Source organism: Ostrea edulis, chromosome 3, assembly GCF_947568905.1.
Source record: "Ostrea edulis chromosome 3, xbOstEdul1.1, whole genome shotgun sequence".
Taxonomy (NCBI): domain Eukaryota; kingdom Metazoa; phylum Mollusca; class Bivalvia; order Ostreida; family Ostreidae; genus Ostrea; species Ostrea edulis.
Window position 1 is genome coordinate 50,914,524 of NC_079166.1, and position 15,382 is coordinate 50,929,905.

Consider the following 15,382-nt stretch of genomic DNA (forward strand, 5'->3'; position numbering starts at 1 on the left):
CTATTTTGGTTTACTCCGAGTAGGTGAATTCACTCTGGCAAATCCTGCAATAGCCGATATTCTCATTGCATTCAATTTCGACATGTTACTCTCGGGGAGGAAAGCAAACATGTCACATTTACTATACCTCATTCCAAAACCGACCAAACGGGCAAAAAACCCCACTATATTCATTCGGAGTCAGCCCCACTCGATCGCATGCCCAGTCCACAGTATGCGCAATTTCCTAGCAATAAGGCCACACACCTCAGACAAGTAATGCTATGCCTTTGACTAGATTCCAATGATGGACCTCCTGAGGAAGTATCCTGCACCTAAATTCATGGTGATACATCTAGGTTCAAACGACATGGTCACCCCAGGCCTAACTGGCAAAAAGTTGGTCGAGGAAATAGTGTTCATTTCTCAGATATAATGCCCTAATCCCACAAACTACATTAGTATGGTCCTCCATCTTGCCCCGCCTATACTGGCATGGGGTTCCTGGCAAACTAGGTGGTAAGATTAACAAAAAACGCGTAAAGGTTAACAAAAGAATTCAAAAGTTCGTGTTAGATTTGGGGTGGGGGGTTGGGGGGTTGGGGGTCATTAACCATCACAACATCTCAGCGAGAAACGTGCGCTTATTTAGATTTGATGGAACACACCTTTCGGATATGGGCAACGACATTTTCTTAAACAACATCAGGGCAGCTTTTCACATATTCATCAATCAACTAGCCAATTGTTACCCTCAACCTGTTTAACTGGGTCTGGCATTTTAGGGGAGAGTTGGGGGGGTAGTGGTTTTTCATGGTTATTGGAGGTACATCATATCGATGTCTGTAGCAGGTCTGGGGGGATATAATACAGGAAAGTGTCCGTCCGATCTGGCCTGTTGTTCCCTGCCCATCTGTCATACAAAGACAGAGGGACTAATGTGGCTCATATGAGCAAGTACTGGCTCATATGAAGTAGAAAGCTGTGTATAGTGGCTCACGTGAAAAAGTTTTGATTCAAGTTAATTGGGGCACCCAGGACTGCAGTCTTGGTGTCCTCTCCACCTCCTTAACTGGGAGGGGAGACCCCAGTTCCGGAATACCAGGGGGAGGTACTGGTATGACTCACCGGGGGGCTATTTGGTGGAACAGGGTAAAGCAGATCGGGCGGGCCCGTTTTCGGTCCCTTGATGTCGCAGTCTGGGACGTTGGCTCTCGTGCTCACACGAGGCCACCGGTTTGCCCTAATACCTATGGTCGGTACTCCGGATATCCCTTTAGACCTGCAATTTTTTATTTTGTACATGTACATGTAACATGCGTCCAATTCACCCTGTGTGTACTATGTCCATTTCAGTTCTAATTGTTTCATGTTATGAAATATGTCTGGTTATTCTAATAAATATAGTAAAGCTCAGTATGTGTTCTCTATCAGTTAAAAGGCCAAAGGGGCCAAGAGAGTGGGCACCCAATATGGTTAGTTAGGGACTATCACCGGAGTGTTCAATTAATTTGGTCATAAAACCGGGGTTGGTTTTTTTTTCATGATTTCTAAACATTTATTTTAAAATACTCGTGAAAAAACATTTATTATCATTTCTAAGCTCGGAAATAGTAAAAAAAGGTGGGAAAAACATGATAAATATATTTATTCCGTATTGAAATCGAAATGGGGATTCCCCATGTAACTCTTCAAAAAAGGAGTCTCAAAAGGTATACGATAAATGCTTGCATCGTCTGACTTGTAGTTGTAATTTTTACAAAAGGTTGGGAGATCATAGCTTTATTTGTGGAAATTTTGGTCATAATTTCGAAGATTCTGACACTTCATCATTGTTTAATAGTAAGCATCAAACAGTTCGGAATATTCTTATTGATTCTGTACCGTACCGGAGTTTTATGCGTTACCGGACAGCTATATATGTCAAAAACAACGAGACCATTATCGCATATATTGGAAAAGGACACGGACAAATGCAGTGTTCTAGACTATTACAGGTTGACCGGGATGACTTCTAGGATAAACCTGCAACATTGGTATCAGAAGTGGGATACAAATCCAACAGTCGCAGATAATCCTGCACAGCTATATGTTTAACATATCTCAGGAGAGGATCTATCTAATGAACCAAAGTCCAGATTTTCTAGATGAAAATATCTGCATAATCAACTACGTATACAGAATCACATGGATTTGCAAGTAAAGTTTTGAGCGCAAGACATTCTGAGGTTGTAAGACATTCTGAGGTTGTAAGCAAGTGAAAATGAATCTAACAACGTCCGACTTTTGAAGCAGTCGTCTCTACGTATATCACATTTTATGTCCAAACTACTCTCCCTAGTTTTAACCTTGTACAAAAGAGTTAAATGTATATAATTTTATTCCTAACTTGCTTCCATACAGGTAAAGTTAATGATTTTCACCAGGTCTAAATTCATTTGAAATACCAGTTGCGTGTTAGTTTGGGCGTAGCAGGCAAGGTGTGCACAGAGATATAGTTGGCACCCAGTGTTCTGTATATTTAAAACTTTACTTACTAATTTCTCATATAAACCAGATTGTCTTCACTTCACTTCTGAGGTAAGTTTATCATTATTCAATATATTTAGTAAATACCGTAATGCATTGCAAACAGTTTTGCCATTTTCTCTTATCCTACAACTAAAAGTAATCTCAAGTTTGCATATTGTACAATCATGTAATATTGCATCACACGTCATAATGTACCAGTAGTGAATATATTATATCAAAGTAATGAGTAAATATGGGTGGAACTTTGATGCTCATAGAGTACTAGTAACTTTTTGTATGTGTAGTGCAGTGTACAATGTATATACGTCGTATAGCAAAATCTGTGATGTATACAGTAGTGGTAAAATGTGAAACCACGGTATTAACGTTATAGTGGATTTATCAAATGTACAGTATGAAGTTAACGTAAATAGTAAACTGTTGTGTAACGATACAGTATGTATTCTTTGATATTTATATTAAAGCTGACATGAATTAATATAGTATAATTCTATATGTCCGCCATATTTCTCTGCTAATCCGCCATATTAGTTGGATATTCTATTGGTATATGTATCAGGGTTCGCATGGTATATAAGGGGACGAGTTTTGCTACGCTTTACTTCACATTAGTGTCTTCGATTTACCTGTGCGGGTAGCTTCGACAGGTAACACGTACATCTCCGATACTAATTTATAGGACATCAAGAAGAAATGAAATCACGTTTTGGAACACCACGCAGTGCTCAAAATTATAATAAACATATCGTACAGTAGTAAATCATTCTAAAAGCTTTGGATAAATATATATATATAGAATGCCTTTTCTTTACGTGAATGTACGTACTTTTTTCAGTAAATATGTCAAAACTATACAAAAACGCGGAGAAATATTTCATCTATTATCTATTGATAAAATGGAATAAGCAAAGGGTATACAATCTATATCATTCACAATTACTTCAAGTAAAAGGCAAATACATAAATACTACTGTACTTATAAACATGACATGTATCCTCGCCATGAAAACGCATCGAATGCGGACGACTATTTACCTGGGTCAACTCGTAATATCTGTAAAAGACCGCAGATGTACGTGTACACTTGTCGAAAATACTCTAAGTAGTAGTAAAACTCCCTTTAATTGAAGATGAACAAGTAAAGTGTAGCATGTAGCTGAGCCAACATCGCTCACAATGTTATCCAAATTAGGCTCTGAATCACAATGACAACACCAAGTTGTATTTAACCTTTTATTGTTCAAACTATATTACACTAGTAGTGGATAAGAATGGCCGCACAATTTTTGTAGGAATCTAGGGAGACAACTAGTATACCAATGAACGGTGGGCAAAACTAGTGGCCCCGCTTTGATGCGAGTGCCAGAAGGGACCCGGGCTTAACATGGAACCACCCCATGTCTTAAATTACAAACCACGCCTGGTGGCCAGGTATACAATACCCAGCTTTTTCACCCTCTCTCTCGCTTGCTACCTGTATAAGTCACCGTTCAGTTTTAATTCCAACAGGCTTGTAGCCTCTCCTCCTTTTTATAGAGGTAGAGGGGGACCTAGCTCTGACTGCATCGGACCCTAAGCATTAAGTGAAACCAACCAACACAACATGACATATCACCTAGCAATGAGTAACCTGCCCTCATGATTTGATGCAGATGGGGAGAGACACCCAGGTTAAGCATGAGGCCAGTTGTCTCCCTAGACCCTGCCACTGACATTGATATGATGTCCCCCACAAATTTTTTTTGGTCTTCGTTCCAAACTTACAAGCGGTATGTACAATTAGAGGGTTATCCAGATCGAGGATGGAAGATTTTGCCCTTTCCCTTTAAAATGAAATGCAACCCCCTTTGTAAATTATCCAAGAATTCCTTATTGCCTGAATCTGATAAGTCTGAAAAGCTGTGCTTTTCGCACATCAATATTGGCATCATGCATGATACACGCCCCATTAACTTCAGATGTCATAATTTTTTTCAAGCATTTGTTGATCTTGCGGCGTTTCAAATCAATTTTGGGTCCCCCCTTCTTTAAAGGTGCCCCATGCCAGTAACGACGAGGGAGAATAGTGGACCAAATAAGCAATGTCTTAGGTAACAAAGCATTATAGCTGTACATGCTACATTTAATTTGATGTGAAAATTTAACTGTGGCGTTGCCCGGGGATGTAAGATCATTGGAACCTGCATGGATGACGAGCACATCTGGCTGTGGTCGGTTCCTGAGCTCCTCCACAATTATCTGGTCCAGTGATTCCCATTTCAGTCCTCTAACCCCCTTCCAAAAATGTTTACTCCAAGGTCAAGATTCTTCCCACCTGGTCTGTCCCTAGCCCCCTCGCCCACCCAATAGGGGATGAAGGTTCCAACAATCCACACCGACTTCACACCTGTAACTTGATTTTATTTGAATTTATAATCTGATATAATTCTGAAATGCATTGGATTCCCATCTTCCCAAAATTTTGATTTCTGAGTCTGGAACCCCCAGCTTTGCTAAATCTGTGTCTCTACCTATTCTGAAGCTGTGTGGCCTAAAGTGACCTTGTATATTTTTGAACTGTAGTGCTTTCTGAAGGATGAAATTAAATTGATACCTAGTGACCTGGCGATGATCCTTGTGAACGAAAATATTGTGAGGGGCAAGGTATGAGCGAATGTGCATTAACTCAAGTAGGCAGTGAACTGGACATATTTTGGGATTTGATTGCCTAGCTATATGTAATGTAGCCGTGTTGCCAACTTAGTCAGTTTTGGATTTTGGAATTATTATATTGACCTTGTCCTTGTAGATTGACAACTGAGTTAGTTGTATTGACAGGACCTCTCCTACTCTTAAGAGCCCATAATAAGACACGGAAAAGATTGTAGAAAATAGCACTGCCTCGTACGGAGCCTTGCAAACTGCGGGGAGTGCATCGATGACCTGTTCTAAAATAGAAATTGATATTGGGACTCTCGGGTCTACTGAAGTGCCTTGTTTTCTGTGAAGACCTTGCAGGGCTTTTTTAACAATGAATGTTTGAGTGTTGTCCTGAACACCTTTTAATTTATGTGCATAAGATAGAGCACTTATATACATGGCCACTGATCTATAAGCTTTACCTGTGAAAGAAAGATGGGCAATAAAATGAAGGAGTTGGTCCGTTAGGATAGGAAATTGGAACGAAGACCCACTTCTGAGCAAAATGTTTTGAAATTAGTCAATGCCCCTTGATAGGCTATGCGTGTGTTTTCGGAGAGAGCGCCATGTAACAGTTTGCTTGCCTCACTGGTTAGATATCCCAAATATTGCGTGGTATTGCCATGGATCTGCCGTTGGTGCCATCAGCCGGAATTTTCCCCACTGTGAACGAGAGATAGCGTCTGCAATTGAATTTGATTTGGAAGGGATATGTTTGGCCTTAATAAGGATGTTGAACTCAAGACAAGTCAGAACAAGTTTCCTAACCAGCTTTATGACCCTAAGGGACCTTGATGTTACTGTGTTAACTACATTTACCACCGACATATTGTCAATGTAGAAAAGGATTTTTGAGTTGGAAAACTGCATTTTCCAAATTTGAATTGCAACAATGACTGGGAACAATTCCAAAACAGTCATGTTCTGAGTGACTCCTGACATGAACCAATCCTGAGGCCATTGTGAATAAGCCCATTTGCCTGCAAAGTGAATTCCAAACCCCCTGAATTCGCCTCCAGTGCTATCTGTGAAGAGCTGCATTGCTTCGTTGTTTACCCAATAACCCGCACCAGTAACTGAGACGCCATTGTAGGACTTGAGAAAAGCAAGCCAAACCTGAAGGTCCGTCTTCATTTCTGCAGTAACACGGGTATGATGGAAGGCTTTAGTGAGACCGATAGTTGCATTGATGAGGCGACGGCAAAAGACCCTACCAGGGGTGATCACTCTGCAAGCGAAATTCAACAGTCCACTGATGGACTGTAGTTGGATGAGTTTAACCTTTTTCAATCCCATGATGACCAGGAGTTTTTCATGTATATCCCCGATTTTTTCTACAGGTAATCTCATAATCATTTGCTCCGTATCAAACTCTATGCCCAAGAAAACCAGGGTTTTTGTTGGTTCTACAGTTTTATCACTCGCAATGGGAACCCCTAAATCCTGACATAAATGACAAAAAGTGTCCAAGGTAAGCTTGCACATGGTTCGTTCTGAAGCACAGAAGAGAAAATCATCTAAATAATGTAGAATGTGGGTCTTAGGTGCATGACTGTGGATCAACCAATGAAGGAAACTGGCAAATCTGTCCCAAATGGCACAGCTTATTTTACATCCAAAAGGGAGCATTTTATCATAATAAAAAGCATGTTTGAACTGAAAACCTAATAAATCAAAATCCCGACTATTGACTGGCAGCAGCCTGAAGGCAGATTTGATATCTGTCTTTGCTAGAAATGCTCCCTGCCCAGTTTGAAAATAATTTTTGCAGCATCATCAATTGTTGAATAAGTAACCAAACTGTCTTGAGAATCAATGAATTAATAGATGATGCTTCGGGGCATGACAAGTGATGGATAAGCCGATAGTCCCCATTCTTTTTTGGCACAAGGCCCAATGGGGAGACCTGTAATGTTGGAAATGGGGGAGTTATGAAGGGGCCTGCTACCCGATCTAAACTGACCTCTTTTGCAATTTTTTGCTCAGCATTCGAATGTTGGTTTAGTAGACTTGCTAAGTTTTTTGACAAGCTGGAAACCCTGGGGCCTTTATACTGCAAACTAAAACCGTACTGAAAACCCTCTCGTAAAAACTGAAAATCATCATAACCATGAGTATATTTTTTTTTTTACTTAGATCGACTGGGGTTGTGCACAATTGATAAAGTTGGCTTGGTGTTGGGACAAGAGGCGGCTGGATGCTTGCCCCTACACGGATTCCGTGTTTGCCCAACTATCTATTCTGTATTGCTTGTAGGAGTTATAAGATTGATCACTGTTCGTTATCTTCACCTTGCATGTGCTTTTATCTGCATATAGGGAAGAAATAGCATGTTACACCCTGGTTGAACTTATGACAGTATTTGTTCCCTGCCATAGAAATGGGGATCCCCCCATGGCTCAGATTTGAACTATGTCGCCATAGTTGGCGGTATGGCTCTAACTTTGAGCTGATGAGGAATCGTTAACGTACAACAGCCAAAATTCCTGGTTAATAATCCCCCAAGAAGATTCTGGATTAGCTTCTTTGCGTAACCGGTATTGTTCATCATACTTGTACCACCCCCCTGACCTGCTGGCTGCTAGTCTGATGTCTCTCATGTATTTTAGAAACTCCTGGGCTCTTGTACGGTATTTCTCTAGCATGACACTCATATAGATAAAGAACACATAGGTCCACCGTTCAATAGTTAGAAAGGTCCCAGCTTTAGCCTTGACAATACAAAATTTGCCATCTTTGACTCCGATTTACCCCGTTCCCCCGATACTGTCCTGCATTTCTCTAGCCGACTTAAGTAGGAGTGATAAGTAAAAAAAACTGACCGCTCCAAATTTTTTGTTTGAATTTTATGGGGATATGGTGTCCAACATTATCGAAATAACTAATCACAGGGTCTGGGGTAAATTCTGAAAAGCCTGGGGTTAGGCAAAAAAAGAGAAGTGGCAGGGGGTGGCATTACTTCATCACTGGCATGGTCAACCTCAACTGGCGCAACTTGTGGTTCTGCCTGTGGGGGAGCAGATGGTACAGAAATGCTAGAAGGTCCTGGCTCTGGTTGCCGAGTGGAATTCTTCTGCATTTTTCTTGCCCCTCTCCCTCTGGATGGGGAGATCATCCCTCTTTTAGAAGCTTTTCTTGCTGGTGGCATCTCCTTTTCAATTTGCTACACTGATTCTTCTGGATATGGATTAATTTTCTAAGCTGATTGATTATGGCTACCACTCAATGAGGTTTAAACAGAAAGAGGAAGTGGTATGATTTGGTAGCTCATACCACTAATGGGTGTCTGTATAGTCAACTTGTACAAAGTTGTATTCCATCAATTTGTATATATAGTAGGTTGTCACTCAGTTAAAAGAGATTATCTTATATTCATTTCAATAATTTTTATTATCTTTAAATTTCTTTTTTAAAACTACCAGTTGGAGGAAACTGCTAGCACAATTTCTGCCTATATGTTGTTACAAAGTGAAGGTCAGTTGGTGCGAGTGTGTATTGAATTTGAGAGCAGAATGGAAAGCATATGCCGTAGGCCCATATGTAACAGTGCGTAGCTTCGATAGAACCATTTTCTCGCAGTTTATCTATGTCTTTGCCCAAGTGCTTGTTTGAAAAAGTACAGGGACAAATTCTACAGGGTTTTTTTTATGGCAAAGTCGTTGTGCCGACAAAAAATATTCACGTCTTGTCCCTCATACCTTCCTTCGAAAATTGGAAAAAAACCACAGTCCAAATTCTCTCTACTGACAGCAAATACACCCTTAAACGGCACTAAACACCCTAATGCAGTGTTATTTACTTTAACCTTCGGCCGAAAGCTAGCTTGAGTGACGTCACAATGGCGCGAGAGAATGGTGATTCATGAGACAATAAACTCATTGTCTACTTAGTAGTGTTATATAGAACAGAATGTAAATATAAATATATACCAGTACCTGTTTATCGCAATCTATTTACATTCTGCATTGAAGACTCGACTCCAATTCAGTTCTCGAAGTACATTGTAAAGTTATTAGTTTTGAAATCTTTAATCTGTTGTCTTACTGTTCATCGCAATTTTGCTCATTTACAAATCAAATATAGTTATGTGGTTTTCAAAAACAAAAACAAAAGAAAACCCAACCTACCTACCCACACTGAAAAATCTGAGTTGCGTTATAGCAAACATACAATTTTAAAGGATGGCCTTATGTTAAATTTGTAAAAATCATGGCCCACGGGGTAGGTTGGGGTCACAGTAGGGGATTAAAATTTTACATGCAAACATATAGAGGAAATTTTAAATATGAGCCAATGTGACTCATGGATCCCTTATTTTCATATTGCATCACAAATGTCACACTGTCCTATGGACAGACAAAATTTGTCTTTTGTCATAGGCCTTTGATATTTGGTATGTGCATTGTATACAATTAAAAGACATTGTGTCACGTGCTATTTTTGATGACCTTGACCTTTTATGTAAAAGTCAAATAATAATTTTTCTTTACTAGGCCTGTAATATTTGGTATGTTGGTATACAATGATTTTTTATATATTTCATATCACAAGAGGATGCTCTGCCTAACAGTGCTATTGTTTATTTCTTCCTCTTTGCAGGAATATTACACTGTTCATGGACAAGATGCATTGTTTGTTGCCAAGGAGGTCTTCAAGACAGTTGCTGTTATAAAATATTTAGGTACAGGTAAGGGATAATGCTCTTTACTGTATAATAATAAGAAATTTTTATACCCCTCCACAAACACAGCAGTCACCTTTATTCAGTTGCCACTTGTACCATGTGGTCATTTCATTTTATTTCTCCAGGTGAAATTTCTTTATAGTGTTACTCTATATAGCTGGGACATCACCTCTGTAACACGGTCAACAAATATACTAAACCAAGATTTTACTTTGTCATTACTTGGCAATTTTGACTTGTTGCATTACGCACATCCTGGATGTTTTAGCTCATGTGAGCTGAAAGCTCAAGTTAACTTCTCTAATCACTTTTTGTTCGGATTCCATCTGTCCGTCCATAATAAACTTTTAACATTTTCGACTTCTTCTCCAGAACTATAGGGCTAATTTCAGCCAAACTTGCCACAAAGGATGCTTGGATAAAGAGGAATTTTGTTCAAATGAAGTGCCACACCGTTTTTATGCCCCCCCCCCTTCAAAGAAGAGGGACATATTGGTTTGCACCTATCAGTCGGTCGACCACATGTTGTCCGCTCAATAGGTCAAAGGTCAAGGGTCAATCTAGTCTGGACATAGGAATATAATGTCCGCTCAATATCCTGAGAACCCTTGCTGGAAAGACATCAAACTTGGCACACTGGTACATCCTAAGGAGTAGATGACCCCTATTGATTTTGAGGTCATATGGTCAAAGGTCAAGGGTCAAACTGGGCATAGGAATATACTGACCATTCAATATCTTGAGAACCCTTTGCTTGACAGACATCAAACTTGGTACACCAGTACATCTTCAGAAGAAGATGACCCCTATTGATTTTGAGGTCACATGGTCAAAGGTCAAACTGGACATAGGAATATACTGCCCGTTCAATATCTTGCGAACCCTTTGCTTGACAGACATCAAACTTGGTACACTGGTACATCTTCAAGAGAAGATGACCCCTATTGGTCAAACTGGACATAGGAATATACTGTCCGTTCAATATCTTGAGAACCCTTTCCTTTCGGAGACTGGTCTCGCTTTTTCTACTGCTAAGTGCTATCTATCGGAACTCAGTTTTGTCATCAATGTACATGTCTAGCAGAATCCAGTTGATTCATTTATTATTAGGAAGTTTATGGCTGGGTACTGTCTCGGGATATGATTGATCGATTGAATATTGTTCAATGTCCCTCTCGAGAATATTTCACTCATATGGAGAGTTCAACACTACTGGTGAAGGGCTTCAAAATTTCGGCCTCTGCTCGGCACTTATGGCCATTGGGCAGGGAGGGATCTTTATCGTGCCACACCTGCTGTGACACGGGACCTCCGTTTTTGCGGTCTCATCCGAAGGACCGCCCCATTTAGTCGCCTCTTACGACAAGCAAGGGGGTACTGGGGACCTATTCTAACCCGGATCCCCACGGGAGGTCTCGGGATATGAGAAAACCCATAGCATTGCTTTTGTTGAAAAAAAATTGTCGATGTTCTGCCACATCTGTTTTTCCGATTTTGAAGCAGTCTTACAAATCCTACATAAGACCATTGGCACAATGAGTTTCTATTGAGTTGCTGTCTGAATATGGACTTGTGATAAAATCAAGACCAATTTTAATATTTTATTTTATACTTGCTTATCAATTACAATTTTATGTTTAGATTCCATTTGGATATTAGTTTCATCAATTATTCACTGGGCTCATGTATATGCACGGAATTTGAATCAAGATCATCTTGGTCGAGAATCATCCCCCATCTTATCGCATGGAATTCGTGGTATGGTTTGGGAGCAGTTATATCCCACAATCGAGTTTTTGTTGGCTCGTAATGAGGTTCCAGATATTATCATTATTCATTGTGGGGGCAACAATATTGGTCAGGCACACAATACGTTAAGAGGCCTTCAAAAATATTTTAAGTCAACTTTGGCTAATATTGCTAACTTAGTAAATCCCCAAAACTTTTCTTATATGGTCTCGCATTTTGCCTCAAAATAATTGGGTTAACTGCCTTGCGAACACGGAAGATCAAAAGTGTAGACGTAGGATTAATGGTGTATGTGCAATATTTGTCATAATATATACTGGTTCAACACAAGGAATTGTTTAGAAAATATAGAGTTCATTTGTCGGACTTGGGCAATAGCATTTTTATCAATACTTTAAGGAATGCCCTGGATCATTTCATTCGTTGTAGTCTTGTTTCACCAACATTTACATGATGCTTGTCATGAGCCAATGTTTCTATTGCTTAATATCTATATTCATTTATCTTATGCTGTCATATTATCATCATAGGCGCATACGTTGTATTATATTTGTACTTTTTCCAATGTATCATTAAATGGCCATGACAAGCACGCCAAATACATGTAGTATTAAACTTGTTTGACTAGATGCTATTTAGAACAAATTTTACCCCTTTTTGAAGGATTTTCTGGTCAAGTTTGTGTCTGTTGTCCATGTCAAGGCAGTAACGAAATAATTATTTCCTCATCCAAATATTCGAAAACACAATGCTTTTCAGATCAAAATTTGGCTCCATAACTTTCTCACCCTCCATATCCAGAATATAACACTCATTAAGATAGTATTCGCAGTACTTTCATTAAAATCCTTAAATTTTGACGTACATGCTCTCCCCATCAGAGGACGACATGTTGATATGTCTCAGTACTACAGAGTGAGCGAATATAAAACCTGCAGTACAAGATTACTTACCTGACACTGTCCAGTAAGTGAACAAAAGAAACATACTTCTACGCAAGACTGTTTATATTTTCAGACTATTAAAAATAGCTTTATTCATAATTATCATTGTCAATGGGTTTACCTGAGACTGTCCATTCTTAGAACAAAAGATGTAATGTTTAAAGTAGGATACAAGCCTCTAACTGTCCATTCTGTGCGAGAAAGAACTGATATCGGGCCTACGGGCCACGATCAGTTCTTTCTCTCACAGAATGGACAGTTTTTGCCCTACGAAAAACCCACCATATTGCATCAAGTTATTGTTAATTTGCTCACAATTTAATCTTTGAAAATCTAGAGTTTACGTACGTATCTTTTATATTGTCAATGATTTCTATTTAGGCGAACACAAAGCCCCACATGCAATAGGCTGTAGTTGTACTATATCCTTTCCTTTACTGCTACATGTACATGATACACACGGAATATTTATAAACACTGTCGATGTTGATGAATTTTTAAACAAATTTTATTAGTTTTTCTAGATATATATCCAAATTTTACGATAATATATCATCTAATGCGAAAAAAAACCCCATAATAATGTTGACTTAGATGCCTCAGTTGAGCCACTCAATTTATCCATACTGCTCTTCATATTGTTGAGCGATACGCTGTCTCCTAATGTATTCAATTCCCCAATCTCTCAGCAGTCTCTACAACAGAAATTAACATAAAACAATATGCCCTCATCTGATTCGCCCTACTCTTCCAAGAGATATAAATATTTAGCTCTTACCGTAAACTCGCAACAATTGGACAGCTTTACACAAATGAATTCATTGTAAAGCCATATTATTTCAGTAACCGTAGACTAATTATTCTTACCATTCTTAGAAATCTTTTTCCACACTATGAAAATTTGTCCCCTAAATCGTTCAAGGATTCATCAAATTTGATTTTACATACAATGAAGAATTTACAGAATACTCAATACTATTTTCAATACATACTGTTGTAGGAGGGTTGTTAGTGTTCAAAATTAATAGAATCCTTCATTAGTACGAGTATAGGATAGGGAAATTCCACCGAGGGGACAAGATTCGCAGTCTAGGACGAGGCTTTCCCGAGTCCTAGACAGCGAATCTTATACCAAAGGTGGAATTTCCCTGTCCCACACGAGTAAATAATGAAGGATTATTTTTCTCACATTTTACTTATAGTTTAGTACATAGAATTAAGTGCTTTGAGAAAATTCTAAATTATCAGAATCCTCATTTGAATTTCGATGCAAAAACTAATTAGATAGGCAGAAAGAATATGCCCGAAAATGGTTTACACTTTAAGTGTAAAGTAAAAAACCCAATGTTGTCCACCAGAAAACTACACTACATTAAAATTTAAAGAAAACAATGTAAAATATTTTACTTCACCATGTAACGTAAATCTTCACCGTGTAACGTCAATCATAGAAAATATATGACGTCACAATCAATTGACTCGCAGCAGTGTGAGACAGAAAAATCTCACATGGCTGTCTCACATGGGCAAAGTCGACTGGTGATAATGTGAGAATAATAGACTCCTTCATTCATACGAGTGTGGGATAGGGAAATATTCCACCGAGGGGACAAGATTCGCAGTCTAGGACGAGGCTTTGCCGACTCCTAAACAGCGAATCTTGTTCAAGGGGTGGATTTCCCCTATCCCACACGAGTAAATAATGAAGGATTATATTTCTCACATTTTACCCACAGTTCAGTGCATAAAATCAGGAGCTTTCAGAAACTTTAAAGTTATCAACATTCTCATTTGAACTTCAATGCAAAAACAAATTAGACAGCCAGAAAGAGCATACAGTGTAAACTAAATACACACAAGGTTGACCACCAGAAAGTTATATCAAATTAAAATTTAAAGAAAACAATGCAAAATATTTTACTTCACCGTGGAACGTAACTCATAGAAAATATATGAAGTCGCTGCAGTGTAAAACAGAAAAATCTGACATGGCTGTCTCACATGGGCAAAGTCGATCTCACACTGGTGATAATGTGAGAAACATGTTTCTCACACTTACACTAGTGTGAGATCGACATTATGAGTCCAAATGCGGATGCACAAAGTCTTCCACACTGCAGACAAGCTACGTTGCGGGATATGCTTTGCTGTTTCTCTTTTCTTGCCTAACGTTTCGCTTCCAGATCATCAAGACGTGTGGTTTCAAAGAGTTTGACGGCTTTGTTGACCACAGTCCTCCATGTGTCACGGTCTTTGGCTAAATAATCCCATCCATCGACTTTGATGTCACTGACTTTGAGAGAAGTATTGATTGCATCCTTCTATCGTTGGAAGGGAGCTCCTAGATACGTGTGCCTGTAGCAAGTTATGAGAGGAACAGCTATTTGGGGATACAGTCATCACCCATTCTCATAACATGACCGGTCCATCTGAGTTGAGCCTTAATTAACAAAGCTTCGACGCCAGGTAGATTTGCACGCTTTAGCACCTCTGCATTGGTGATCCTATCTTGCCATTTGATACCCATCATCTTGGGTAGGCAGAATTGGTTCAGTTGCTTTATGTGGCGCTTATATGGGGTACAGGTCTCACAACCGTTCAGTAGCAATGTCAGAATAACTGCTCTGTAAACGGCTACCTTAGTTTGAAGTTTTAGGCCGCGCTCACTCCACAGTCTAGTCCAGAGGCGATCGAAGGAAGCAGTAGATTTGGACAGACGACTAGCTATTTCCTTATCCAGGTTACAATCGAAGGTCACACGACAGCTGAGATAGGTGAACACACTACACTTTGCAACTGTATCTCCTGGATCTTG

General features: G+C 39.3%; 1 protein-coding gene and 1 pseudogene across 2 annotated transcripts in view; both read right to left on the minus strand.

The window, feature by feature from the left end:
• Positions 1-4,920: 4,920 nt before the first annotated feature.
• Positions 4,921-7,844, minus strand: LOC125676446 (uncharacterized; annotated as a pseudogene).
• Positions 7,845-13,051: 5,207 nt separating this feature from the next.
• LOC125674160 (uncharacterized) overlaps positions 13,052-15,382 on the minus strand; it is a 61,284-nt gene continuing 58,953 nt past the window's right edge. For both annotated transcript variants that reach the window (XM_048911248.2, XM_056158095.1), the window contains exon 7: positions 13,052-13,262. In XM_048911248.2, coding sequence (XP_048767205.1) covers positions 13,185-13,262 — 78 coding nt within the window. In that variant the 3' untranslated portion in view covers positions 13,052-13,184. The remainder of the gene's footprint in view (positions 13,263-15,382) is intronic.